This window comes from Podarcis bocagei (assembly GCF_964188305.1).
Source record: "Podarcis bocagei genome assembly, chromosome: 8".
NCBI classification, from domain to species: domain Eukaryota; kingdom Metazoa; phylum Chordata; class Lepidosauria; order Squamata; family Lacertidae; genus Podarcis; species Podarcis bocagei.
Window position 1 is genome coordinate 46,935,328 of NC_138133.1, and position 27,920 is coordinate 46,963,247.

General features: G+C 44.1%; 1 protein-coding gene across 1 annotated transcript in view; it reads left to right on the forward strand.

Annotated features, from left to right (window-relative positions):
* The window catches only part of TTC39C (tetratricopeptide repeat domain 39C), a 42,578-nt gene that overhangs the window by 1,531 nt on the left and 13,127 nt on the right, over nucleotides 1–27,920 (forward strand). Inside the window, exons 2-5 of the mRNA XM_081205499.1 lie at nucleotides 15,448–15,496; nucleotides 20,712–20,840; nucleotides 24,632–24,746; nucleotides 26,814–27,168. Of these exons, the coding sequence (XP_081061625.1) occupies nucleotides 15,448–15,496; nucleotides 20,712–20,840; nucleotides 24,632–24,746; nucleotides 26,814–27,168 (648 nt within the window). The remainder of the gene's footprint in view (nucleotides 1–15,447; nucleotides 15,497–20,711; nucleotides 20,841–24,631; nucleotides 24,747–26,813; nucleotides 27,169–27,920) is intronic.

Below are 27,920 nucleotides of genomic sequence, written 5' to 3' on the forward strand. Positions count from 1 at the left end.
CACATCAGAGCTCTACAGAAAAGTAACGCCTCAGTCACACTGAAGTCAGTGGGAAGCAGAATTAAAATGAAGACTGCACTTCATATATTACCCAGCAATGTTATTCCCTTGACTACGGTCTTTCTGTAATATATATTCATAAGCAAAGGTCTCTTCCAAAGCTTCCTACTTGAATGCTTTGATCCTTTTTTTGGCTCCTATTGAGTGTAGCAGTGGGATTACTGATAAATAACTTCTTAATTATTGCTTCAGCAGCTTCACTTAGTTGTCCCTTATTATCAGTTCCGATAGGGACTTTAATCAGCGATTTCCTCTCATAGTTCTCTTTTCAATTTTACATAAAATAAAGGGGGGAAATAAAGAAAACAGTGAGAGAAAAGAACTAATTAAAGTACTCGACAATTATTTCTAGGAACAAGAGCTGTGTATGCTTGGCAGGAAGTAATGAAGGGACAGAACCTGCAAGCAGGATACTTCTAATTAAAGGTATAGGTGTTCTGAAAAACCTTAGTAGCACTTTGCTTGTCCACACTAGTGTTGTCTGGTAATGCATTTGGGTTTAAATTGTAATTTAAAAAGTGATACAACTTGAGTGTGAGAAACATGCGAAAGCTAAAATCACTCTATATTTGATTTGTCAACCAAACTGGATCTTCTATGAAAATGGTGTGAAGAAAAGATGACAATTCTAGAGAAATGTACTACTGTAATGTAGAAGCTGTATGTAACAGCCAGGTGGATATCGGTATTTCAGTATAAGCCACATAACTTCTCTTCCCCACAAACAAATAAGAGTCTTTTTATGGTTCCTCCCTCCCTTGTCTTGGGTACTTTCACTATGCTGTGTTACCTCACACATTCAGTAGTTGTTGGTTTTATTTCAGTAGTTTTTCCTCCACTCTCATTAGTTTTTATATTCCTCCCCAACAGTTTAATAAAAAATTTAATCAATTTTATAGACCTCTGGAATAAGTGCTAAATGAAGTAGATTGCAATAATACTCCTGGGTACCACTTTGACATCAGTATGATGACCCCCTTCACAATAAAATTGAAATTCTGCATGGTGGCCTTTGTTTCAATCTTTCCAAAATATTTTCCTGCTGGGAATCAATTAGTTCTTCTCTCACTACAGCCACTGGTGCCTATTTGTTTGCTTACAGTTAATCTCCCTTACTTTGCCTTGTTGCGTGAACTTTCCAGTGACTCTGGATACCTCATGACCTGCCCACAAATTGTTAGACTCATAGCTGTCAACTTTTCCCTTTTCTTGCGAGGACTCCTATTCGGAATAAGGGAATTTCCCTTTAAAAAAGGGAAAATTTGACAGCTATGGTTAGACTTCACATCACAATTACATATTCATTTTATTTCCTTGTCTGCGTTTCTTACATTCATCCCAGTTTACTTGTCTCCCCACTGCGAAATATCTGTTGGGCTTCAGGGATAGCTGCTCCCTAATATTTAACTTATAAAATGGGAATTGGTAGAAACTTCCAGCAGGGGTGCCAACTTGAATAAAACATTTGGAGGGGGGCAGGTAAACCCCGACCTGCAAAATCAATCACATGACATGGTGCATGCACACAATCTGAATGGAAATGCCCATCAACTTTGGAGGGGCCCAGCCCCCTCAGATATTTTATTGGCGTGGCGAAGACCCTTCAGCCCCTAGGAGTTTGCTCCTATTACTTCCAAGCTGCCTGGTAGTCATGCAACATGTCCTGGAAGCCTGTGTGTGTATAGTGGTGGTGGTGTAAAAAATGAGGAGCTGGTATATTATATCAGTATACTAGCTGTGAGTGCCTGCACAAGATGGCTGCCAGGGGCAGCAAAAAGAGAGATGCTTGTCCTCCATACCTGTGAGTACTGCCACACAAAAATTTACTCCCCACGTGTGCACGCACACACGTATTTTTGTATATATGGGAGTGCTAATGATGATTCAGTGGTGAAAATGAGGAACTTTGTACTTGCTCAAACACTGCTGTACTGCTAATCCTGGTCAGGAAAACAGCTGCATTTGACCTTGTTTGAATTCTCTACCCCCTGTCCCATTCACCAATGAGCACCACCAGTGTCTAGAAAACATTAACTAGGCACTCAGTGGTACCTTCTACAATTCATTTAGCTAGCAGTATTAGGTAGGTAAAAGGTAAACCTAGATGGTTAAGTTCAGTCAAAGGCGCCTATGGGGTGCGGTACTCATCTCACTTTTCAGACCGAGGGAGCCAGTGTTTGCCCACAGACAGCTTTCCGGGTCATGTGGCCAGCATGACTAAACGGCTTATGGTGCAACGGAACGCCGTGACAGGAGCCAGAGCGCATAGAAATGCTGTTTACCTTCCTGTTGCAGTGGTACCTAGTTATCTACTTTCACTGGTGTGCTTTTGAACTGCCAACCTAGCTAGCAGTATTACTATTCAAGGAGATGCCACTGCTGGTGATCATTAACCACCTTCTAACACTTTATCCTTATACCTGTTTTCTCCCACCCTACCTTGTTCATATATGACGCTTTCCTGAATTCCATTCTCTTCATCCCTACCTCACTCAAAAGTTGACTGGCAACAGCTTGGGTCTCCTGTCCTCTGTCAAACCAGTTTTCAATGTGGTTTCTCATAATTTGAAGTAGTATTTATTATTACACTTGTATTTGGCCTTCTCTGCCTCTTAAGGAATTGTATTCCCAGGCACCCTCTCTTCTGGCTTTGTAGACAGTTTTGCATCAAGTACTTCAAGTCCATTCATTGATCACAGAAATGCATTTCTCTGTGTTTGAGACACCGGAGCAGGAGTGGGGGAGGCTGTTATGACCTCAGTGCTTCTAGAGTTGGGACTAATTTCTTGAAATGAAGAAATAATTCTCATAAGGTTGCTTGCTAATCTTGCTTTGGTGACCGTTTATCTCACATTGATTTAGCTGATGCTGATTCCCCTGCCAGTTCCCTAATATGATGGCTGTCTCAAAGTATTGTCTCTGGGATCTCCAGTCATGCTTAACGTCTGCCCTATTTTGCTCTGAGGAAGCTTTGTTGCTTCTGCTTACTGATAGTGCCTGTGCTTCCCTGCAAGCCCTGTTTAGTGCTCCTGTTGCACCTAGGTAAGCAGGCCTGTGATCAGCCATTTGCCACCCGCATAAGCTACAGTGCCATCTCTACATCCTGTATGAGCCAATTTCCCCCCTCCCCTCCCAGTTCACTCTCCAGTCTTTCACAGCAAGTCTTTCTCTTAGCATGACTAAGATCACATCAGTGTAGCTCTTTTTATTCCACCTAAATTCTGCTGAAGAGAGAGAAGCTTAAGCACAAATGCTGTGTATCTTCTTAATGAGAGCATTTCCTTGCATCCTGCAAGCATTTGGGGGAAGAGTACTGTCATCTTCTATTACACTCTTTTATTTCAGTTCAGCAGAGCAGATTATCTGCTTAGTTGACTTTTTTCCCTTCCCCATTTCACCCCCTTCAGTATGTTTTTGTTTTCCCAGTGTACAATTTCATAGATACTTTTGTTAGCCAAAGTAAGTTTTGGTATATTTAGAGTTTGGTAAAATGTGAAGAACTTATATCCTTATGCCCTAATTCTACAACATTCACTTGGAAGTGTTTTCTGCTGAAGTCCTTGAGATTTATTTCAGCATAAAATTGTTAAGTTTATGCTTAGTCCTTCCTGTTCCTCTTTGTAGTGCATGAACCAGCAAAAATACACTTGCCAGCCTTCCTGCATCACTTACTTTGTTTGTTACATACATAATCCAAGAGGGATGAAATATATAACTCAAGTCAATATATATTGGGTTCCTAGGTGACCTCTCATTCAGGCACTATCAACCTGCTCAGCTTCAGTAAAGCTGCTGCGCTAGAGGGACTTGGAAATTGATCAAACATTCTTGCAGAAAACATTTTTTGTCTTCAGAACCACCCCATTCAGATTTTAACAATTATCTCAAAAAGGAAATGTCTTTATTAGTTTTATTCAGTTTAGAACTCACTACTTCAGTTTGTCGAGGGCTTATCATTGCAGCTTTTAGACAGAAATGAAAGTTCTCTTTCTAGCTAGTTTAATGGAATCTGATTTTATTGCTGATCTCATCTGTGATCAACTCCCACCCAGAAACCAATGTCCCCACTGTGAAAGGACGCGTGGATCCAGAATTGGCCTCCACAGTCACTTACGGATTCATTGTTAAAACCGTGTTTATGGAAGACAATCTTACTCTGCTACGAGTGATTGCCAAAGAAGAAGAATGGAATCTGATTTTATCGGTGATCTCATGACTGCTGCTGACTGAATCTCTTTATATTAATATAGTTTATGTTGTTTTAAGTTTTAGTCTCAGTGGTTGGTCTTGCAGGCAAAATAGGTATAAGTATGCCCTCCTACATGCCCCCCATCAAACTTTCAGTGCCAAGTTATAAATAGTATACCAGCTTTACAAAATTGTAATGGGACTGGGAAGAATGGGTGCAAGGGATGCTACGGGACTGGGAGTGTATGGGGGAACAAACCATGACTTCTTTTGGCCTCAATTTACTTGGGGGATGTTGTTTTGGCCTCATATTGTACTGAATACGTGTGTATAAAGCATACCAACTACTAGAAGAAGCTCTACTAAGAGTAGAGCTGCTCAGCAAATGTTTTCTAGCAAGCCAAAAAAATCCTCTAGAAAAATCATACATTGCATTCCATTTCTTCTGTTTCTATTGCACAAAATAGATTTCTTAAGATTTTAAAAAATGAGACCCGTTCGTGTAATTATTCTCCTGTGATCTTCATTATGCAAAGACTGAGCTCTAGGCAAGTTGAAGTATGAAAGAGTAATATTTTTTTCTTTAGAGGGGCAAATGTATACTTCAGTGCATTTTGTATCCTGGCAGATATTTGACTGTGTCCTGACTTTTACCGTGGAAGAGGTGTAAACACAGCTGGGTATTGAACACCTGGTGCACAGCAGTGCCAGCTGGATGGGATGCAGGTTTGACAGACTTCGAATCTGCATCAAAATCAGTGCTTCTTTTTTTTTTTTTTACACTCCAAGAATCCTGTACTTCAAAGGGGGGGGGGGCGAAATCATTATCTTATTATCTGAGGAAGTTGCTTTGCAGAGTTAAGTCTAAATAGCTGTTTCACCTTTTATTTCATATTAATTTGTTCATTTGAGGAAACTAATCTGATCTTAAACTGGTATATGTGGTTTTAGAACAACTATAACAGCATAATTATGCTTCCTGTCAATTTCAAGTAAATTTCAAGTAAAACATCTAAATTATTTGCATAAACCATTACTAATAATCAGTCACAGGAGTGCTGCTGCTGATAATTGGTATACCTGTCTACTCACAAATCAGGAACATATCAGATATCTTTGTCACATCAAAGTTTGACTCATGAACGTATGTGTATGTCTGTGTATCCTTTAACTTCTAGGACAGACTTTAGGAAGCAATAACAGCTGAGATGTGGGAAGTGGCATATGTGTTCCAAAATTATTGTGATATTTAGATAAGTGGATAGTAAAGTACTGTATATACCAATGGGAAATTGGAATCCTTCAGTTGATCTTAGTTGAGAAAAAACATGTGGTATAACTCTACCAGCACTATGAATATAGGTCAAACAACCTTCTCCTCTATTCTGTGGACCTCAGAGGTGGAAACTAGAAGAGCCCAGCTAACAGGAAGAAATGGTGGCAGAAAGAAATGATGTCTCAGTTTTCTCCTCTGAAATTAAAGAGTTTCAGCCACTGCTTCAGGGTGTTGCAAATAGCATCTTATTTGAATAGATGATCCAATCGGTGTTAATGCAAACCACAATCTAGTAATTGGAATGGGAAATCAAAAGATGACTTGGGGGTGGCTGCCGTTAGTTGCTGCCTACTCTCAGCTAGTTGTAACGGAAATTATGGAAAGTATTAATCACTTCCAGCATTTACTAATTGTGTTGCTGCATGGAAGATAGGACACAAAGCAGATTTCACAGAAAAGTTTTCCTAGAATCCCAGCTCTCCTATTTATTTATTTATTTGTGGTTTTTGCCTGGAGCTTTCTGACTTATCTTCTGAATAAAAAAAATTGTACCCAAGGAAAAAGATGATTTATGAAGAATATAGAATACTGCAAGTCAAATGGTATAATAATCGTTGTAATTCTTTCTTGCTGTATATTGCATCCTACCCCAGTCTGTAAGCTGCAAGAGCTTCCAGGGGTGCACTTACCCAGGGTTGGAATGGTCAGTGGTGAGTGTGATGTCTTAAGGATATATCATTTTATATTTACACATATATGCACCTGAACGTAAGATGAATCATAGAATAGAATCATAGAGTTGGAATAGACCACAAGGGCCATCGAGTCCAACCCCCTGCCAAGCAGGAAACACCATCAGAGCACTCCTGACATATGGTTGTCAAGCCTCTGCTTAAAGACCTCCAAAGTAGGAGACTCCACCACACTCCTTGGCAGCAAATTCCACTGTCGAACAGCTCTTACTGTCAGGAAGTTCTTCCTAATGTTTAGATGAAGGGGTTCACAACATTAACACCCTCAACAGATCCTGCTTCCCCATTAGTTTTCCAGGGGAGTCTCAAGTACAGCTCAGAGCAAGACATGTTTCTCTGTCCCCAGCTTTCAGCATCACTCAAAACTCTCACACAGCACTTTCACATACCTATACACCGCTTGACTCATTGTACTCTATCCTAGGATGGCATGGCATCCAACCAAGTGAGGTGGGATGGCAACTGAGCGACCTCTTTGCATATGGCAAATAGCAGTACAGCTAACTCACATGTTACGTGGTGGGTTGGGTTCCTGGCCATCACGAATATAAGCAAAATGGCGTAAAGCCAGGAACCCACAGAACTGCCCCCCTCTGCAAAGTAGTGAGCAGCTTGCCCAGCTTAAGGTGCAAAGCCTCTGACAGGGTCCTAGAGTCCTCCCGTTTCCTTCCCAAAGCCTAGTAATTGTTTACCCAGCTTTGGGATGACACCGTGAGGGCTCTGGGATTCTGCCAGAGTCCTTATACTGCTTTCCCAAAGTTGGGTAAGCCTGTGGTTGCAGGTTAGTGGGGGGAATAAATAAATGGAGAGTGGCTTTCCTTCTTTGTGTGCTCTGGCACTCATCACAGTGTTCCGTGCACCAGAAGTGGTTTAGTCATGCTGGTCACTTGTCCCGGAAAGCTGTCTGTGGACAAACACCAGCTCCCTTGGCCTGAAAAGTGTAGATGAGCGCTGCACCCCATAGTTGAATTGGACTGGACTTCACCATCCCAGGGTCCTTTACCTTTACCTTACTTAACTGGTTAGCCAAAGCTATTACCTTGACTAAGGAACTGGTTTGGCAGGCTTCATCTTACTCATTCTATCTTCACAGGCACAGAATTACAGGTTTGGAGGAGACCCAGTGTATCATTCAGAGTGACCCCCCAACTCATAACAGTATTGACTACTTGAAAAAAAATGTCACCCCTTGTTGTGAGATGTGATTTTGTCTGAGCTAGTCAATTACTGCTTCTCCTATAGTTTTTCCAGCCACTTCTGGCCTGAGAGGCTTGTAACCTTGAAGTTAATTCCCTCCCACTCCGGGAAGCTTGAACATATGGGTGAGGACCTTTGGTGATGTAACAGGGAGAGACTTCTGAGAGTTGGGACCAAGGTTGCTGCCTGTCAGAACTAGGACTAGTCCATTAACCCCACTTGTGTAGAACAGTCACTTAAAGTACATGTTCATAGGAAATTTCTCAGTGTCATGTCAGGTGTATCAAAGCTTTAAGCCTCTTCTAAATTGACTGAAATAGTGGACAGTTTGGGGCAATGCAATAATGTAAAAAGGTTTGTTAAATTGTAGTTTAGCATCAAAACAAGTGTAGAAGTAATTGAAACATTCAATTAAAGTAGTTTTGAGTGTCTGGCTCTTCCCACCTGAGCTATCTAGTGTCTTCGCCACTCACTCACTCCGTCCGTCAGAGTCTCCTAGCAGTGACAGAAACACACCTGGCTCTGCTTTTTGTCTTTCACACCTTTTAATTCCTGACAAATATTCTTTTCTTACCTCCATTATTCTCTCCAAAATTGCATCCCCCTTTTTATTCCTGTCATTGCTCAGTATTGCACCTTAACTGTACAGTATCTGTTTCTTTCACTGTCACTGTCATTGCCAACAAAGTGAGTAAACAGCTCCATATCCCGATGGAGAATGTACAGATCAGAGGATAATTTTGTGTGGTTGAAATGGGGGTTGAGGGGATGCATGCCGTCAAGGAGCTGAAGATGGGTGGCTTTAGAAAAGAAGAAGAGGACTCAAATTTAGTGATGTTGATTGGTGTAAGAGTGAAAAGTAGCATTAACATGGTTGCTGGGGGTCAGGGTAATAATGAAAAGAGAAGATATGAGAGTAAGAAGGCAAATTAAGAGTGTCAGCAAATGTAAAAATAGCTAGGAAGATGAAATGGAAACTGACAGTTATAAAAATGAACAAGAATTTACTAACTCATCACCATGGTAGTATTAGAACTAAGAACCAAAGCTTTGGGGGATTTACAAGTTAAAATCTTGAATAATAATAATAATAAATAATTTTGTTATTTATACCCTACCCATCTCACTGGGTTGCCCCAGCCACTCTGGGCAGCTTCCAACACATATAAAAACAGAATAAAATGTCAAAAATGAAAAACCTCTCCATACAGGGCTGCCTTCAGATGTCTTCTAAAAGTCAGATAGTTGTTTATTTCCTTGACATCTGATGGGAGGGCATTCCACAGGGCGGGTGCCACTACCGAGAAGACTCTCTGCCTGGTTCCCTTTAACCTCACTTCTTGCAGTGAGGGAACTGCCAGAAGGCCCTCGGAACTGGACCTCAGTGTCTAAACTGAATGATGGGGGTGGAGATGCTCCTCCAGGTATACAGGGGCGAGGCTGTTTATGGCTTTAAAGGTCAGCATCAACACTTCAAATTGTGCTCGAAAACACCTGTGTTACTAATAGATCATTGTTCTTCTGTGTTGCAGCTAGAGCTCACTCTCTTCCCAGAGCTCAATTGCAGTTGGATTGTACCTTTAATTAATTCATACCTGTTGGATTTTTCAGTGTACAGCTTCTTTGCTAGCCCTCTGAGCTTATTGTTTCTGCCAAGAAGCTAGTACACCAATCTCCTTGCTTGCTTATATCCAACAAATACCTAATTTGAGTTCTGTCCTCTATAAAGATTGAAAGGGTTGTTCTGGTTTTTGTTCTGTGTTAGTGAGCTGTAACTTTGAGAACAGAATGTAATGTAATGAAAAATGAAATGAACAGAGTGTAAAATAAACATTTGGTACAGTTTAAAGAATTGTAGTAGCAGCAGTATTGGTTACTGAATGAGTCCAGTTCTTACATGAAAATTTGCTGCTGTTTTATGCTAGAACCATTACTTTCAACAAAGAAAGCATTATTTGCACACATGAGATTGCTTGCATAAGTGTGCTTTCCCTTTTGGAATTAATGGGGTGCTCCTGTTCATTGAAGGGCTCTGAAAATAGTTGGTGCTCAAGTCTGGTCATTATGTAGAGGAAATGGGGGAAGAGGATGGAAGGAGAAGACTCCCTCAGATAAGTATAAGTTGTGGTTATCGTGTAAATTGTGGAACAGGCTGAGGTTCATGGCAGCTCTCCTTTTTTAAAAGGCTTTGATGTCTTTTAAAAAGCTTTTGACATCTGTTGATAAAAGACTATTGCCAACTGCAGCTGTAGTCCAGAGCCCTCAGACCGCCTCCCCAAAGCCAAGTATGCCCATGATCACAGCTTTCTGCCAAATAAATGGCAAGTGGGCTTCCTCCGTTCTCCATATATTCATTTATTTCTCCCCACCCATGCAAAGCTACGATCATGTAAGGAAAATACCGCATTTTTCGCCCCATAGGACGCACTTTTCCCCCTCCAAAAATGAAGGGGAAATCTGGGTGCGTCCTATGGGACGAATGCAGGCTTTAGCTGAAGCATGGAGAGTGAGAGGGGTCAGTGCGCACCGACCCCTCTCGCTCTCCAGGCTTCAGGAAGACACCCGCAGCCTAGGCAGCCCTGCGGGGGGTCCCGCAGGGCTGTCTAGGCAGTGGATAGCAGCCTGCTTCCCGGAGCGCCGGGCGCGCTGAAAGCAGAGCGCCCGCCGCTTCGGGAACACATTTGCAGTCTAGGCAGGCCTGCGGGAGGTCCTGCAGGGCTGTCTAAGCTGCGGATAGCAGCCTGCTTCCTGGAGCGCCGGGCGCGCTGAAAGCAGAGTGCCCGCCGCTTCGGGAACACATCCGCAGTCTAGGCAGCCCTGCGGGAGGTCCTGCAGGGCTGTCTAGGCTGCGGATAGCAGCCTGTCACCCGGCGCGCGGGGCGCCCTGAAGCAGAGCGCCACGCACGCCAGACAGACATCCGCAGCGTGCGGATAGCAGCCTGCCGCCCGGCGCGAAGGGCGCCCTGAAGCAGAGCGCCCCTGGCGCCGGGCAGTCATCCGCAGTGTGTTGGAGCCCTGCGGGAGTTCCCCGCAGGGCTCTCCACGCTGTGGATAGCAGCCTGGCGTGCGGGGCGCCCTGAAGCATAGCGCCCCGCATGCCGGACAGACATCCGCAGCGTGGGGAGCCCTGTGGGAGTTCCCGCAGGGCTCCCCACGCTGTGGATAGCAGCCTGCCGCCCGGTGCGAGGGGCGCCCTGAAGCAGAGCGCCCCACGCGCTGGACAGACATCGGCCAGCCCCACAAGCTCGGGGGACAGCAAGGAGGCGCAGCGCCGCCATCCCACTGTTCCTCGACCTGCTTCGGTTTCCCCGACCTGCTTTTGGGGGGGAAATAAAGGAAAAATTTTTTCCTTTATTTCCCCCCCCCCAAAAAAAACACTAGGTGCGTCCTATGGGACAGAGCGTCCTATGGGACGAAAAATACGGTAAGCGTAAGATGCAGGAGTTTCTTTTTATAGACGAAACGCTTTCAGCAAGCCCTCTATGTGGAGACCTATTCTAGTCAGTACATGTATTACATTGCAATTGTATTTATATACGCCCTTTTATGTGTGTTTTTATTGCAACGTGAAATCTCTGAGGTACTTTGTAGGAAATGTTTCATAAATAAAATAAAATAAAAAGAACCCCAAACAAACCTGGAATAGCATTCTTCACTGTAAAAGCAAACTCTTCTAGGGAGTGGCAACAGGTTTTTAGCCAAAAAGGGGCCACAGAGAAAAAAGAGAGAGGTATTAGTGGTCCCTACCCTGCCTCTGGGGAATATTTGTACTTCTGTAAACTCAATACTTCTGCTAAGGGGGCAAAAAAGATAGGTGGGTTGGAAGGAGTGGAAGTGAAATGGAGTGCCCTGGAAAATGGGTGGGAAAATGAGCAAGAGCACTGCAAAAAATTGTTGCAGGTTCTACTTGTAAGTTGTTTTGTTATTTGCCCAATTCTACAGAGATTGTTTAAGCATGATGGAAAGCTGCCTGCTTCCAAATAGCTTTCCAATGTTTGTAAAAATGTGTAGTAAGAATACCATTACTTTAATACAGTGGTGCCTCGCAAGACGAAATTAATTCGTTCCGCAAGTCTCTTCGTCTTGCGGTTTTTTCGTCTTGCGATGCACGGTTTCCCATAGGAATGCATTGAAAATCAATTAATGCGTTCCTAGGGAAACCGCTTGCCAGGCTGGCGGTGCGGAGAAGGGCTTTTCTCCGCACCGCAAGCCTTCAGGACAGGTACGGGAACAGAGGGGAAGGCGCGCAGCGCTTTCCCTCTGTTCCCGGGGCTTGCGTGGGAGGAGGCTTTTTCCTCCCCGCCGCCAACATTCAGAACAGCATTCTGAATGTTGGCGGTGGGAAGGAAAACCCTCCTCCCACCCCAAGTCTTCAGGAAAGCCATCCGATGCCGCGCGGCGGGAGGAGGCGTCCCCCCCGCCCGGCATCGGAGCTTCGTTCCGATGCCGCGCGGCGGGAGGAGGCGTTCCCCCCCCCCGCCCGGCATCGGAGCTTCGTTCCGATGCCGCGCGCCGGGAGGAGGCGTTCCCTCCCCGCCCGGCATCGGAGCTTCGTTCCGATGCCGCGCGCCGGGAGGAGGCGTTCCCCCCCCGCCCGGCATCGGAGCTTCGTTCTGACGCCGCGCGGGGGGGAGGAGGCGTTCCCTCCCCCCGCCCGGCATCGGAGCTTCGTTCCGATGCCGCGCGGGGGGGGAGGCGTTCCCCCCGCCCCGCCCGGCATCGGAGCTTCGTTCCGACGCCGCGCGGCGGGAGGAGGCGTTCCCCCCCGCCCGGCATCGGAGCTTCGTTCCGACGCCGCGCGGGGGAGGAGGCGTTCCCCCCCGCCCGGCATCGGAGCTTCGTTCCGATGCCGCGCGCCGGGAGGAGGCGTCCCCCCCCGCCTGGCATCGGAGCTTCGTTCCGATGCCGCGCGGGGGGGAGGAGGCGTTTCCCCCCCCCGCCCGGCATCGGAGCTTCGTTCCGATGCCGCGCGGGGGGGGAGGCGTTCCCCCCCGCCCGGCATCGGAGCTTCGTTCCGATGCCGCGCGGCGGGAGGAGGCGTTCCCCCCGCCCGGCATCGGAGCTTCGTTCCGATGCCGCGCAGCGGGAGGAGGCGTTCCCCCTCCCCCCCGGCATCGGAGCTTCGTTCTGATGCCGCGCGGCGGGAGGAGGCGTTCCCCCCCCCCGCCCGGCATCGGAGCTTCGTTCCGATGCCGCGCGGCAGGAGGAGGTCCGAGGACAGTGGGGAAGACACGCTGCGCTTCCCCGCTGTCCCAGAGATTTCCCTATGGGCTGTCGTCTTGCGAGGCAAGCCCATAGGGAAATTCGTTTTGCGAAGCGCCTCCAAAACGGAAAACCCTTTCGTCTAGCGGGTTTTCCGTCTTGCGAGGCGTTCGTCTTGCGGGGTACCACTGTATTCTAGTGTTTCTTATATTGTATTAGTGTTTTCTTTTCATCCCTCATGTGCCCCCACCTTTCAGGAGAGGATTAACCAATATGGAATTGCTCTCTTTTCTAGCCAGTAAATCCCATTATGGAGATCTGTAGTTCAAAGGCATGCAGCCTTATCAAGAAAATAGTGTTGAACGAAAACCATCAAAAAGGCTGGAAATGATAAAGATATTAATATGAGCTGCTTTTCCCCAAACCCTGCTCGTAGCTGTGGAAAAAATAACTGACGGGAGGCATGCTTTTTCTTTCTCTTTTAAAGATCCGCTGGACAACAGCTCCATCAGCAGAACCTGAGTGCAAAGTCTTCCGCTTGGGGAGTGGAGCTATTCTCCTCTCTCCTCCCCATGGCTCTGGGTGGGGTTGGAGAACCTACAGAAGAGCACATGGGAGGAGAGAGGAAGGATTGTGCTGTCTGGTGAGCTGAAATGCTTGCACAGATGGAATGTTTGTCATAGTGCAACATTGAACTCCACACATTGAACCGAGACAGAAAAAGACAGCTGTTTTAGAGCAGAAACCAGTTGTGGAATTGGATGAAATGAAGACAGTTGAAGGGAAAGCACAGTGGTCATTGTATGATGTGCCAGTCATATACAGTACATCTTAAATGAAGTAGCACATACATGTAAGGGTCAGTTAACGAGTTTCTGCAGTAGCATGCTAGCTGAATTCCATTTCACTCTGAATTCTGTTTAAATTATACAGGCTCAGTGAAGGAATCAAAGGGCATTAATCAGTTATAAGTGCTGAATGCTAATAAGCTCCAGGTCATTTGTCCAAACCATCTGAAATTTGGCATAGAGTAAAATCTAGCTGCTGAGTGCCATGATCAGGCCAAAGTTGACAGTTCTGTTGAAAATGGCTGCGAAACAGTAGTTTCTGTCTGTTTTCCCTTTTGCAACCTCCCCTTCCTCCCAAGATTATCTGAAAGTTTAGATTTAGGTACATTCTATACCTAATTTGGGATTTGGGTATATGAATTTGCATAGGGTGTGTGTGAGAGGGGGGGGGGGAGAGAGAGAGATGAAATAACGAAGGATGACCTTTCAGGCATTTCTTTTGTTCATCTGATTATTTTGTGTCCTAATTAAGTTCCGGGGGGGGGGGGACTTGTTATTGCTGGCAGCTAATTAAAATTCATGTGGTCTCTTGTGGAATAGATTTATGTTTCCTGGGAAACAGTTAATTTTTCTTAACTTTGGGGCAATTAAATATTTTGTTCATGCTTGAGTAGAAAGTATGTAATTTACTGTTTAAATTTACTTAATGTATGCAACACTCCCAGTTCATTCCTTCCATATTTTGGTTATACTGAAATCAGTTTGTCTTATTAGCTGTCAGCATGATAACTTCAAATCACCAAGCTAAGATTAAAAGGGCTATCTAGTTTTGAGATGTAGTTGTGCAATGACAATAAAAGGCAATTTAAGGCAAATAAATTTAAGTGATGAGTACTTTTTAGAGTGACTGTGATCAACTGAAAGGCACTCCAAGAGAGTTAAGTCCAAGGTCCCAAATTATTTAGCTGTACCTCTGGGTATACGTAGAAAGAAGGAGTTTAAGGGTTGTTAGCTCTGTGTCATAGAAATTATGTAGCCTGATGGAACTCTCTATTGTCACCTGTGCCTTATAATACCAGCTTTTGGAAAATAGGGGTCCTTCCCTCATTATCCATGTGTTTTAGTGTTCAGGATAAAAATGGTAATACTCTCTATATGGGGTTATTCTGGAAATTTGTTCTTTAGGAGAACTTTGGATATTTTTGGAATTTTCATTGTAGCCAATCATACCATTAATGAAGCAAGCCACTTTTTTGTCAAAAATAAAGCTTGATGCTTCATAGCAGTGTGATTTCAGGTGGAAATGTCAAAGAAACATCTGCCTGCAAACCTGATTCCTTCTCTTGTTATTATTTGTCAGTTGGCTTGCAGACTAGAACTTTTCCTTGCTGCACTAAATTCATATACAGTAGTACCTCGGGTTAAGAACTTAATTCATTCCAGAGGTCCGTTCTTAACCTGAAACTGTTCTTAACCTGAAGCACCACTTTAGCTAAAGGGGCCTGCCGTGCTGCCACTGTGCGATTTCTGTTCTCATCCTGAAGCAAAGTTCTTAACCCAAGGTACTATTTCTGGGTTAGCCGAGTCTGTAACCTGAAGCATCTGTAACCCGAGGTACCACTGTAGTCATTAATTTCAATTAGTTCATATTTAGTGTGTATTCTAAGTTTAGTTAAAAATACAATCTGGAGTTTGATTTTATGCTAGGAATTTGGAAAATCCTGGAAATGTATTAAATCCATGTATATTGTGTAAAAGTGGAACATGGATTTGAATTTTGAATGATTATTTTATAGAACAGGTCTTTATTGTGATCCTGAAAATTAAAGAACAATAGACCCCGCCAGTACAACTTTAAAACGGCTGGATGTGTATGTTGGCTCTTTTCAAAGATGTTTGATCAGATTTTTGTGCTTCCACCCAAGTAGTAATATGGAATGTTGACACAAGTAGTAATTTTACCTTTTTTCTTTTTCTTTTACAGAAACCATAGTCCATTAATGAGTTTTGGGGCTAGCTTTGTCAGTTTTTTGGTAAGTGAGCAGAAATACTCTTGCGGTCATTTGTATTATATTATATTGTCTAAATAAATTAATGTGACGCAGGATATATGCAGGGGTCCAGTTTGCTTGCAAGGCCATTTTTCTCAAAGCACACCCACCTCCTATCAACTGACATCACTGGAGGACATGGAACAGGATCATGCAGTCAAGGTAGCAGGATTTAATCTCCATTCATCAGTGGCTCAAAAGTGCTGTTTAGAGCAGCTTGTGCACTTCACCTGTGAGTGGGCAGGTGGCGGCAGCAGCAGCAGCAGCAGCAGCAGCAGCAGCAGGCGGGTAGAGAAGAATACTCCATTGTGTCTCCTGACATCAAGTAACAGGTGGATGACCTGCTGACCTGCCAAATTTGGCCTGCATTGGGTAGGGCAGATAAGGCCCACCCATAAGATCCTGTTCTCCACTCCTGATCTAGAAGTATTTTAATGTTGGTAAATTCTGCACCTGGTAGTATGATACTGAATTATTTAATTTGAAAAAGAAGGTTCATTGTTAGTGGCTAGCAAAAACACTTCCAAATTTTTGTGTAACCTGGCAGCACATGCACAGTTCATGCTGGCTATGCTGACAACTTAGAACTTTTACTGCAGATCATCTTCTAAGAATTCAAACATACATTAAAACGATAACTCTGTAGCATCTGATGATGAATTCTACTTTTAAGACAGACCTGTTCCTTCAGTAGCATAGTAAATTTTTTGTTCGTTACCTACATACAAGAGCAAATTAGAATAGGTAACCTTTTCCCTTAACCATCCTCTGAGATGCTGCTGATAAAGATGCATCAAGTGAAGTACACCCTTGTCCATGAAAGCACATGCCATGATAAATGTTGTAAAACTTGGTGGTTTCAGGTAAATAGTGAAGACAGCAGAAGCTTTTATGGCACCTTTAGACTAAGAATGTGCCTATATACTAGTCCTACTTTCTTCTATTGTCGAATTTACATGGGAAGCAAAGAAGTATGGAGCAAATCCCACTTGCAGCTGTGTTGACATTTTTGTAAAACTAGGAGTTTGCTAGTGTCCCAGTAACATCAGCTGTCATGTCAGGGAAAGGCTTAATGCAGTATATTTTCTTAGGAATAGCTTCCTTCTGGTATGTATAAATAGAAACACCCCCCCCCCAAAAAAACCCCCCTTGCTTATCTGAGCTGGTTTGCTGAACCAGTGTAACACCACATCACAGCATCATTGTGCCCTGAAAAGCTTTTGCTTAGTTACTATTCTAAATATAGCTGCAGCACTTTGCATGCCTGTGTCATTCAAAACATCCATTAGAAAAAGCATTGAGAAATAAATTTGCTATATGTGGGAGCTGAGATGAAATTACCCTGTCCAGAAGTAAAGGGGTTACTATTTGCTTTTGACTTTGAGGCATAAAAGTGATGAGAGAGATAGATAGATAGATAGATAGATAGATAGATAGATAGATAGATAGATAGGAGAATCTGTACAAATAGAAACTACAGAAGTAACAATAATGAAGTGTTTATGTAACATTACTTCTCTTTTCAGCAAACACAGTATCATGGTAATTTCAGTTCAGTTGTATATGAAACACCCAGTTATGTTGGGAGAAGCAGATAACTATTTTAATTTCTGATTTTTCTTGGACTGGTTCACACAACACTAAGCCTTGGCTCAATTAGACTGAAGCACATTGTTTGGACTTCTGAACCCGCCCCAGTAGACAAACCATGGGTTGTTTTCTGACAACCATGATGTGAAGCTACAGTTTTTGTGTTTGTTAAAAGTATGGTTTGGCATTGTATATAAATTCAACAGCCTTGCTTAAGCATTATTTATTTGCTTAGCCATTATTTATTTGGCCACCCCACCCCAGATACCTGCCAAGCTATAAAGGCAGAGTTAATACTCTGGGAGTGCAGCAGGTTTGGATGAATCCCAAGCTGAAGTGGGACACTTTGGAAGGATTCTGAGCTTGTCCATGGTGTTCGGGTGGCAATGGCAGTGGCAGAGTAACACTTGGCCATTGAATTCTCCCCTCCCCCCCCCACAAACTCACATGCACATTTACTACCGCAGGCAGGAACAGCAATGATATGCAGTAGCTCTCCAGCCCACCTCTGAAGCTGGCAGCACTAGTGGTGGAAGAAAGCCTACTCTGGCTACTACTACTGCTATTGTTGTTGTTGTTGTTCTTTTTGTAGAGCAGCACTGGAGATGCCTCTGCCTGGAGCTGTACTGGAGATCAGCTTGTTAGGCATGGAGACAAGGAGGAGATCCCAGAGGATATTACCTTCAGCAGCTCTTATAGCACACCCCCCCCCCAACCAGACAGCAGTGTCTTGGTGGTGGGCACCTGGGGAGAGCAAGCTTTGACATCAGTGTGAAGGAATACTCCTTCAAATACCCACACCCCCTAATGCTTGTCCTGTGCAAGTCCTCCAGAATAAAGGCAGATTCAGAAATGACAGAGCCTGTCTGGGATCACTTTGAAGTTGGTTTGGATCCCAGGTATGGTACCTCCCTGCATTGCAGGAAGAAGCTGAGCAGGGGAAAGGTTCCAAGCCACAGCACCTCTAACAGCCTTTGAGTGCACCTGTACAGGCAGTACCATCCCTCATTGTCAGGGAAGAAGCAAAGTCTGAGAAGTTGGGTAGTAAAAGCAAGAGGCAAGCGGAGTGAGACGTTCCCCTTTCAGTCTCAAGCTCTCCCCAACCAAGATGCAAAAGTGATTTGTGGATGATTTGGGATGGGAGAAGTATGGGTCCATGAGATGGAAATTTCCAAATATTAACCCAAAAGCAAGGGCTCAGCTTTGAGCTGAAGCACTCCCAGACCCAGATCAACTGGTTCCTTTGGGTGGAATGCTGAGATATCAGTGTGATATTAATAATAACAATGGCAGCCCTGGCGTGTCTGCTACTGCTTGTCCTGTTTCCTGGTAGCAGAAATAAGAGTCCAAAAGACTGTACAACCTCAGTTGCACTAGAGTAATGCGGCAGTTTGGGAAGTGAAATTGCCCTTAGAAAGGTGTACTTTGTACCCTGTTATCCTAACATGAGGACAAATTTGAAATGTGTAAAAAAATCAGTGCTGTGCCAAAAATAAGATGAAAAATCATATTACTATGAAAATTCAAATGAGACAATGGCTTCTGTGTAGTGTTTGCTAACTCGTGTTGTTTTTAATTTGATGAAAGAAGATTTTATTTCCCTTGGAAATTTTCATGGGAGCATCTATTTCCTTAATAGGAATTTTGGGAGAAAAACAGAAAACATGGATGGACAGTGGGCATTCAGTTAACATTTCTTTTAGAATGGCTGGACAGGCACAGCTGTCTTGATGCTTAGTAAGTTCTGTTTGATAGGTTTATAATGTGAACAGGCAGTAACTATTTAAGCTTGGTGATGTATATTCATTTATGTTGGAAAGTGGTTTGATTATTTCTTTTTTATGTCTGTGTTAAAAGCCTGGAAGCGCAAGAATGAGTTAACTTGTAGTAGTAGTAGTAGTAGTAGTAGTAGTAATAATAATAATAATAATAATAATAATAATAATAATAATAATAATTTATTTATACCCGCCCATCTGGCTGGGTTTCCCAGCCACTCTGGGCGGCTTCCAACAAAACACTAAAATACAATAACCTATTAAACATTAAAAGCTTCCCTAAACTTGTAGGGAATATACATGCTCTATCAGGAATAGCTGAAATGTAAGCTCTTAAAAAGAATTCCATGATAATTTTGACAGGTTATCAAAACTAATAGCCAAATATGAATATTATATATAGGGAGTTTGGATGCTACAGAATTTTCAGGCTCTGTTGGAAATACGTGAGCACTAACATTAGTTTGCATCTAATGAGAGTAGAGCACAATCTTCTAGTGTCTTAATATTTCGACTCTGTGTCCTCACTCCCAGAGTCTCATATGGTGGTCTCCTGATGCTAGTTGATATAGCATTAGACTTATTAGAGTAAGTACATGCCATATGGGAAAAGATTCATGTTCTTGATGATGCATTGGAATGGCCAATCTGATAAGTACTACGTCCAAGATGGGAAGCCTGTGGCTCTCCAGGAGTTATTAGACCAGTGTTTCCCAACCTTCTTTGGGCAAAGGCACACTTGTTTGATGAAAAAAATCTCGAGGCACACCACCATTACAGCCCCGTGATGTCAGCGCGCAGCGTCACGCCAGGAGGGACGCACGAAAGTGTAAGTTTCAATTTTTTCCCCTCCCCCTTGCCGGGGAACCTCCAAGCTTTGGGGGTGGGGGGGGGAGGAGGCAGCAAAGCGAGGGACTGAGGGACTCCTCCAACGACAAGGGTTGGGGAAGAAGAGAAAGGGCTATTCCGCTCCAGTCCTTTCTGAAGGAGCTGAGGGTGGGGGGCCTTCGGCGAAACGGCGCCAGCCCAGAGCGCTTCTAGGAGGCTGCCTTTGTGCGCGACGTAAAGCCCTCTTTCCCTCCCTCCAGCCCCGTGTCACCTGTGGAAAAGGGGGCTGGATCCAGTGACGCAACTCGGAAAACTGTTAGGGAAGCCAGAGCAGGAAAGTGAGTGGGGGGCGGCGGCGCCGCTTTAACCCACGTTTCCTTTTTGAAAGAGAAACTTAAATCAGTGTTTCCCAACCTTTTTTGGACTCGCACACCTCCCTCCAGGCAACATCTCGCGGCACACCAGGCAACATCTCGCGGCACACTAGTGTGCCACGGAACACCGGTTGGGAAACACTGTATTAGACCACTGTTTTAATCATATCTCACCGCTGGCCATGCTGGCTGGAGCTGGAAATGGAATCAAACAGCATCTGGAGGGCAACATGCTCTCTGTTCCTGAATTACAATCATGTTAGCAAAGTTAATTGTGACCTTGGCATTACATTAAGTGTGTAATGATTCCAAGAAAGTCTTCAGTTAATTGTATATCATTTTTCCATTGGGAAGCCTTCATCCCAGTACCCTTTTATAATACTTATTCAGTGCACAGTAGCAAATGGTTAAATTTTTGACTTCTCTTCTCATTTTCACAGTGACATTTTGAATGCAGTGCTCTTGGGTGAGATGCTTATATGTCTTAGATAGTGAGCTTATTTCAAGTGCTTATAAAACCGTTATACAATATCCTTAGATTGTGCAGCAGTAAGCAGGTTTAGATTAGGTTGTCACCTTATGATTTAATAGGGGTGTTTTGTTTTGGTTTTGGTTATGTTTTAACAGAATGCCATGATGACTTTTGAAGAAGAAAAAATGCAGCTGGCATGTGAGGACTTAAAAGCTACCGAAAAACTGTGTGAGAGTGAAGAAGCAGGAGTTATAGAAACCATTAAAAACAAAATTAAGAAGAATGTAAGTGCAACATTGCTAATATGTGAACTAATGTACCCCATGCTAATATGGCAACTGCTTCCTAGATATCTGTCTAATGGCTGAGTGAAGATTTAAATCTTGGTCTCTGAGGTCTTTGTCTTACATTCAACCCATCATCCCTGTGATTTACCACTTTGTAGAATCGTCAGGGTACCTAACCGCCATCTGTTCAAATAGGCATTAGTACCCAAGCTTTGGTCTTTGGAGCTCCAGGTAGGAGATCCTAAAGGCCTTGTTTTGTCACAAGCTCCAACTTCAGACTGCTTATGGCAATTGATAGATAAGGTCTTGGCTTCTGGTTGTCATGACAAAAAATGTAGCCTGATATGACTAGTCTTGCTGTTCTAGAAGCTTTCTTTCAGGTGCCACTAGGAATATCATTGGTAGATATTGGCCATATATAGTCGTTTGGCTTTCTTGTTTTTGTGAAGCGTGTTCCATTCTATTTGCTAGCCCTGCTGAGTTGTTGACAGTGGTAGCTGATAACCCCTGAAACCAGAGGGACCAAAGCTACAACGCCCTACTCTTGTTAATCCACTCCTGTTTCACTTTCCCTTGGTTTCTGCTGCACCCCAGCTCTGTCCATGGAAGCCTGCATCCTCAGCCAGGAGAACTAAATAGAATTTCTATTTAGGAAAACTCTAAATAGAACTCCACATTGGCTCCTGGTGGAAGTGGAATGCTAACTCGATGGGGCAATTGCCCAAAATCTAAAAGTGAGCAGAGGGTGGAATCTGAGCATCAAATATCAAACCTTCCAAAGTAACTTGCCCTTCAGATTCTCTGAAACAGTAAAATCTTACCCAGATTCTCCTCCCCCCAACACCCCAGACAAATTTCTTTACCCAACCCCCAAATATCTCATTTTTTCTCTTTGCCATTTGTGCAAACCTCCTCCATTGAAATCTAGTCTTTTCTCCTCACTTTCCCCACACTAGTTTAAAGGCAGGACTTGGAGAGCAAAGAAGGTGCATCTGTTAATCCAGTTGTTACCAATTACCATTTAGCTTCTAGCCCTCATGCTTCTGTCTATTGAATTGCAGGTTCATACAGGTACCGTATTTTTCGCACCATAGGACGCACCGGACAATAGGACGCACTTTGTATTAGAGGGGGGAGAACAAGAAAAAAATAATTCTCCCCCTCTCTGCCCAGCGCCCCTTCAGTGAAGCGGCAGGAGGCGCTGCACAGAGAGGGGGAGAACTTTCCCCCTCTTGTTTTCCCGCTCTAAAACAAGGTGCCGTTTAAGGTGCGTTCAGGCGGCTACCTTGGAAGCCTGGAGAGCGAGAGGGGTCGGTGTGCACTGACCCCTCTCGCTCTCCAGGCTTCAGGTTCCTTTCGACCTCTTCTTTGGGGCTGGCGGGGGGGGGAAGCCCACCACCAGCCCCAAAGAGCAGGTCAGGGAGCAGCGGAAAGGCGCAGCGGAAAGGCTCCTGCCATAGCCGCGCGTCACCTCTCCAGCCGGGAGAGAGTCGCGGGGGGCTGCTTTAGCCCCGCGCGCGCTCTCCCGGCTGGGGAGGTGACGCGCGGCTATAGAGGCTCCTGCCATAGCTGCGTGTCACCTCTCCAGCTGGGAGAGGGTCGCGGGAGGCTGCTTTAGCCCCGCGCGCGCTCTCCTGGCTGGGGAGGTGACGCGCGGCTATAGAGGCTCCTGCCATAGCTGCGTGTCACCTCTCCAGCTGGGAGAGGGTCGCGGGAGGCTGCTTTAGCCCCGCGCGCGCTCTCCTGGCTGGGGAGGTGACGCGCTGCTATAGAGGCTCCTGCCATAGCTGCGTGTCACCTCTCCAGCTGGGAGAGGGTCGCGGGAGGCTGCTTTAGCCCCGCGCGCGCTCTCCTGGCTGGGGAGGTGACGCGCTGCTATAGAGGCTCCTGCCATAGCTGCGTGTCACCTCTCCAGCTGGGAGAGGGTCGCGGGAGGCTGCTTTAGCCCCGCGCACGCTCTCCCAGCTGGGGAGGTGACGCGCTGCTATAGAGGCTCCTGCCATAGCTGCGTGTCACCTCTCCAGCTGGGAGAGGGTCGCGGGGGGCTGCTTTAGCCCCGCGCGCGCTCTCCCGGCTGGAGAGGTGACACGGGGCTGTAGAGGTTCCTGCCACAGCCGCGCATCACCTCTCCAGCTGGGAGCCTCTATAGCAGCGCGTCACCTCCCCAGCCGGGAGAGCGCGCGCGGGGCTAAAGCAGCCTCCCGCGACCCTCTCCCAGCTGGAGAGGTGACGCGCAGCTACGGCAGGAGCCTCTATAGCCGCGCGTCACCTCCCCAGCCAGGAGAGGGTCGCAGGGTGCTTCTTTAGCCCCGCGTGCGCTCTCCCGGCTGGAGAGGTGACACGGGGCTGTAGAGGTTCCTGCCACAGCCGCGCATCACCTCTCCAGCTGGGAGAGGGTCGCGGGGCTATGGTGTCTTCGCTCCATAGGACGCACACACATTTCCCCTTCATTTTTGAAGGGGAAAAAGTGCGTCCTATAGAGCGAAAAATACGGTATTTGCAGTGTTGTGACTTGACAGATCTATGTGGATCTCTGCTTACCTTTGATACTTGTCTGTGACTGCAAAGCCGACGCTTGTAATTGAAATGACATTTGAAGCACATGTTTTTGCACTTAAAATAAATTACAATTAATATATTACTGTTTCAGATGATGTAAGTTAATAGAGGATTTCCGCTTCAGTTGCCACCACCTGTTGTAAACATGTAGTTGGCACGTCTCCTCTTCCAAACCAGAGTGATTAATTTTGGCTAGTAATCCTGCTGAAGTATCCCATGGATGCTGTTTGTCTTTGCTAGTTCAGTGGACCAGTGCAGCACTGCATAGTCTATAAATAATGAAGCTTTGGCTTCCCTTGAGAACATACTGCATTATTAATGTTGAGTGTATAAAAATCTGAGCAGTTTGTTTAGTTTCACTGTTCCATATATTTTTCTAATGGGAATATGAGGAGGTCTTTGTTTTCCAGTTCCCAGTGTACAAATGCACCATCCATCATCTTTTGCAGAGGGGCAGGGGTGGGCAGCAACTTTGTGGAGAGGAACAGCAGGCAGAATTCCCTATTAAACTCAGTGCTCACTCCTCAGATTATCACCTTTTTTTTTGTAAAAGACAGTAACATCCTCTGACACTTGAATAAAGAAAAGGTGATATATATTCCCAACATTTTATGAAATGTATGTGCAGGTATTACTGCTTGCTTTTCTAATCCATTCCTTTTAAAACACTCTTGCATATGCATTTACGTAATAGAATCTGATTATTTATGCCAAAGCAAACTAAAATATGAAGCTAACCATGGCTTTATATGAAGGGTTTCTGCTTTATTGCTACTGCCTCTCATCTCCTTCTATGCTTCCACAGAATAAGAAAATGATTTCAAATAAAGGTTGCTGGAATGGGAAATACAATAGATATGCTTGTTTCATGGTTCCAGTAATGAACTTTTTTACCTGCTAGAGCAGAAGACAGGAAGTATGTACACACACTTTCTGTTGGATGGACAATACATTCCTTATAATGCTCTTACATATGAAAGTGTTCCTCTGCAACATATGGAAAATGTACAATATTTTCAGTTTCCAAACATACAGACAGTTTTGTAAATGTGATAGGCAATTCTCTTTAGTTTCAGTGCTGTGTTAGGATTCCACACAGTTTTTGTGTGTGTCCCTATTGGGAAATTAAAGACTACCTTGTTGCAGGGAAGAATATGTTGTGTTGCCTGAGTTAGAAGAATTTAAGATTCATTGGATGTTTCTACCCTACTTTCATGGCTTTCAAACAGGTTGATGGCCGAAAGGCTACCCCATCCATGATTGATCGACTGCAGAGACAAATCATTGTAGCAGACTGTCAAGTTTATCTTGCTGTGCTTTCTTTTGTGAAACAAGAACTCTCGGGTGAGCTCTGACTTCTAATATTAAATCTTTATTTTCCCACCCCACCCCAAATGAATTTTTGAGTTCTCCAGTCCTTCCCACTTGTAGGTGACAAAAAAGTATAAAATGTTGTTGACCAGTTTGATTCGCAGGTGATTGACAGCTTACAGTTTCCATTCTAGTAGCCTGTTAAGAAAGTTTGCTAGAAGGAAAGAAATTTTTCTCCTTTCATGTGCATGCTACAGCTTTCTTTGTGTGTGGTTTCAAATGCTTTTTGGAACTCCTATTGTTATTTAACATTAGACCCTATAAATCCAAGTTACTGTTAGTGAGTTGTTGGTCTCCTTTCAGTTAACACTCTTGGTCAGATTAGAAGCTGCTTTACATTTAATCAAATGATGTGATAACAGTAATTCTGCATACAGAATGTGTGTGTGTTTTTACTTTCTTGTGTCACCCTTGGATATTAGAAATATTTTAAATGAATCTAGTGCATACTGAAGAAATACATGTATATCTGATTATTTTTTAAAAACTAGCATTTCAGTGCAAAACGCAGCACGTCTATATAAGATTGTTCTGAAGTGTACCTCTCATTTTTGACCTTTATCTGTCAATGTGCAGGCCACAAGGTGAGGAGAGGACTGTGTATTTTACCCCCTCCATGCTTACTGCGGCATTGCTGAACAAAATTGTGTAAACACTTGCCTTGTGGTGAGCCACACAAGAACCAAATGTGCTATGCAGCAGAAAGTGGTCGAACTGCACAGTCTTGCAGTAACTTTAGCCTCCTAATAAAGCTGAATCATGGCTGTTGGTCTGAATGTTTTTATTGCAACAGACAGCTTAATTTTCCATAGCTTGGTAGTTCTAAAAAAGAAACTGTTCCTTCCTTCATTGTTTACAGCCTATCCAAAGCAATTGGGAATGAATAGTGACTTAACCATTGTAAAGATTTATGGTTAGAGTTTGCATGCTACATCATTTTTTTCTTTGGGCCCTATATGTCCCCACATATTCTGAGTCCCTGGGCAGAATCCTCCGAAAACCAGAATCTCCTCTTAATATCACATACTAACTGCTTAGTTTCTTTAGTCTTTTTCTGTTTTCAGAATCCCTGCATATTGGTTTGAGCACATGTATAAGTTGGAAAGGTTTTTTAGGTTTTAGTCCATTAAGCAGATCCACTAGCACAAGCACTTCTGACTGTGCAATGGGAATTCCCTTCCCCTTCCTCACCCCCTTGCTTCCCTTTATCTGAGGAGGGTTGGGGGAACCCCCAGAACTTATTTAGGGGGCACACAGGAAATGAAGTTCCATCGCATAGCCAAAAATGCTTGCGTTAGTGGAACACTTTGTGTGTTGTAAAGTTTGTTTGTTGTGGGGAAAGGTATAATACGTTGATGTTCAGTATTTATGAATGACTTTTACTAGTATTATTATTTATTAAATTTCTATACTGCCCTCCATCCAAATATTACAGGGCGGTTTACAATATAAAAAAACAAAAATACATACCTTAATAACAAACAAAAACAATACCCTACACACACAGTTTAAAAAGCCATACATAGATTGTTTAATTAGCCCAAGGTCTGGAAGAAGAGAAATGTTTTTGCATTCCCCCTAAAGATGTACAGTCAAACCTCGGCTCCCAAAGCCTCCATTTTGGAATGTTTCGGCTCCCAAACACCGAAAACCTGGAAGTAAATGCTCTGGTTTTTTACTGTTTTTCGGAAGCCGAACATCCAGCACAGCTTCTGCTTGAGTTCAAGAAGCTCTTGCAGCCTATCGGAAGCCATGCCTCAGTTGTGAACCATTTTGGAAGCCGAACGGGCTTCTGGAATGAATTATGTTCGAGAACTGAGGTTTGACTGTATAATGAAGGTGCCAGACGAACCTTTCTGGGGAGAGCATTCCACAAACGGGAAAAGGCCTGTTCTCATGGACCTTTCATGGAGAAAGCACATGAAGAAGGGCCTCAGATTATGATTGCAGGGTCCAGGACAGTTCTGGAACCATTATTACGTTGTTTCTCTGTTTGGAAAAGCTGCTGTCTTTGACTGAACTCTTCTTTTCTTTTCTCAGCTTATATAAAAGGTGGGTGGATCCTTAGAAAAGCTTGGAAAATCTACAATAAATGCTATACAGACATTAATACACTTCAGGAATTATATCAGAAGAAGATAACTCAGGAATCCTTGACTTCTTACGCTGCAAATGATAATCATATTGCTGCAGAAAGCATAACGGAGGATTCACTAAACCGTCTGAAAGGTGCTGTTAGCTTTGGATATGGACTTTTTCATCTTTGCATATCCATGGTGCCCCCAAACCTGCTCAAAATCATCAACCTGCTGGGTTTTCCTGGAGACCGCCTGCAGGGGCTTTCTTCACTGATATATGCAAGTGAAAGTAAGGACATGAAGGCCCCTTTAGCTACGTGAGTAGCTATATTGCAATGCTTTGGTAAATAACTTAGTACTGAAAGTAAGTAAACTGCAAGCCAACGTACGTTAGGAAGCGGTCTTGTATTTGTTCTTTTCATTTTATTTTAATGGAAACATCACCAGATAATGTTGTTGCTTGATGTGCGATGGTTTATGAAATGAGAATCTGGCTTTTAGAGAGATTTTTAATTCACCAAGGATATATTTTTGTGTCCTCAGATGCTTACAAATTCAAACAACCTATATAAATGCTGATTGAAATAAACAGCTCTTAAGGCAATAATAATTTGGCACTTTTAAAACTGGTTTTCAGTAATGTTGTATAGAATTTCTTATTTGTGTCTCTGTGTCCCTGTATGATTCTGTGTATTCCAATGATGGACCACATTTCTTAAAAGCCCTGAGTGGTCTGTGACCAACATGTAGAACTCCTCCATTCAGGCTTTTCCATCCAGCTCAGTGGAGGGAATAGTTATGCCCAATCCATAGCCTCCTTTTGCATGTAATAGCCCTGTGGCAAGGACCCTCTGGTTCTCCACAGTTGCAAGAAGTATTTGGCTTGAGGTGAAATACTGTGAATGCAGCCTCCATCCAGTGAAGCTATTGGAAAGATTTGAATGATATTAATGAATTATATACCACTTTTACCTTTTGTAGAAACATATTTTTTTTGTTAAGGATTTAGCTGGTGTTGACTTGTGCCTGCAAAGTTGGGTTAATGTTGGTTTTTATTTTGCATGGCAGC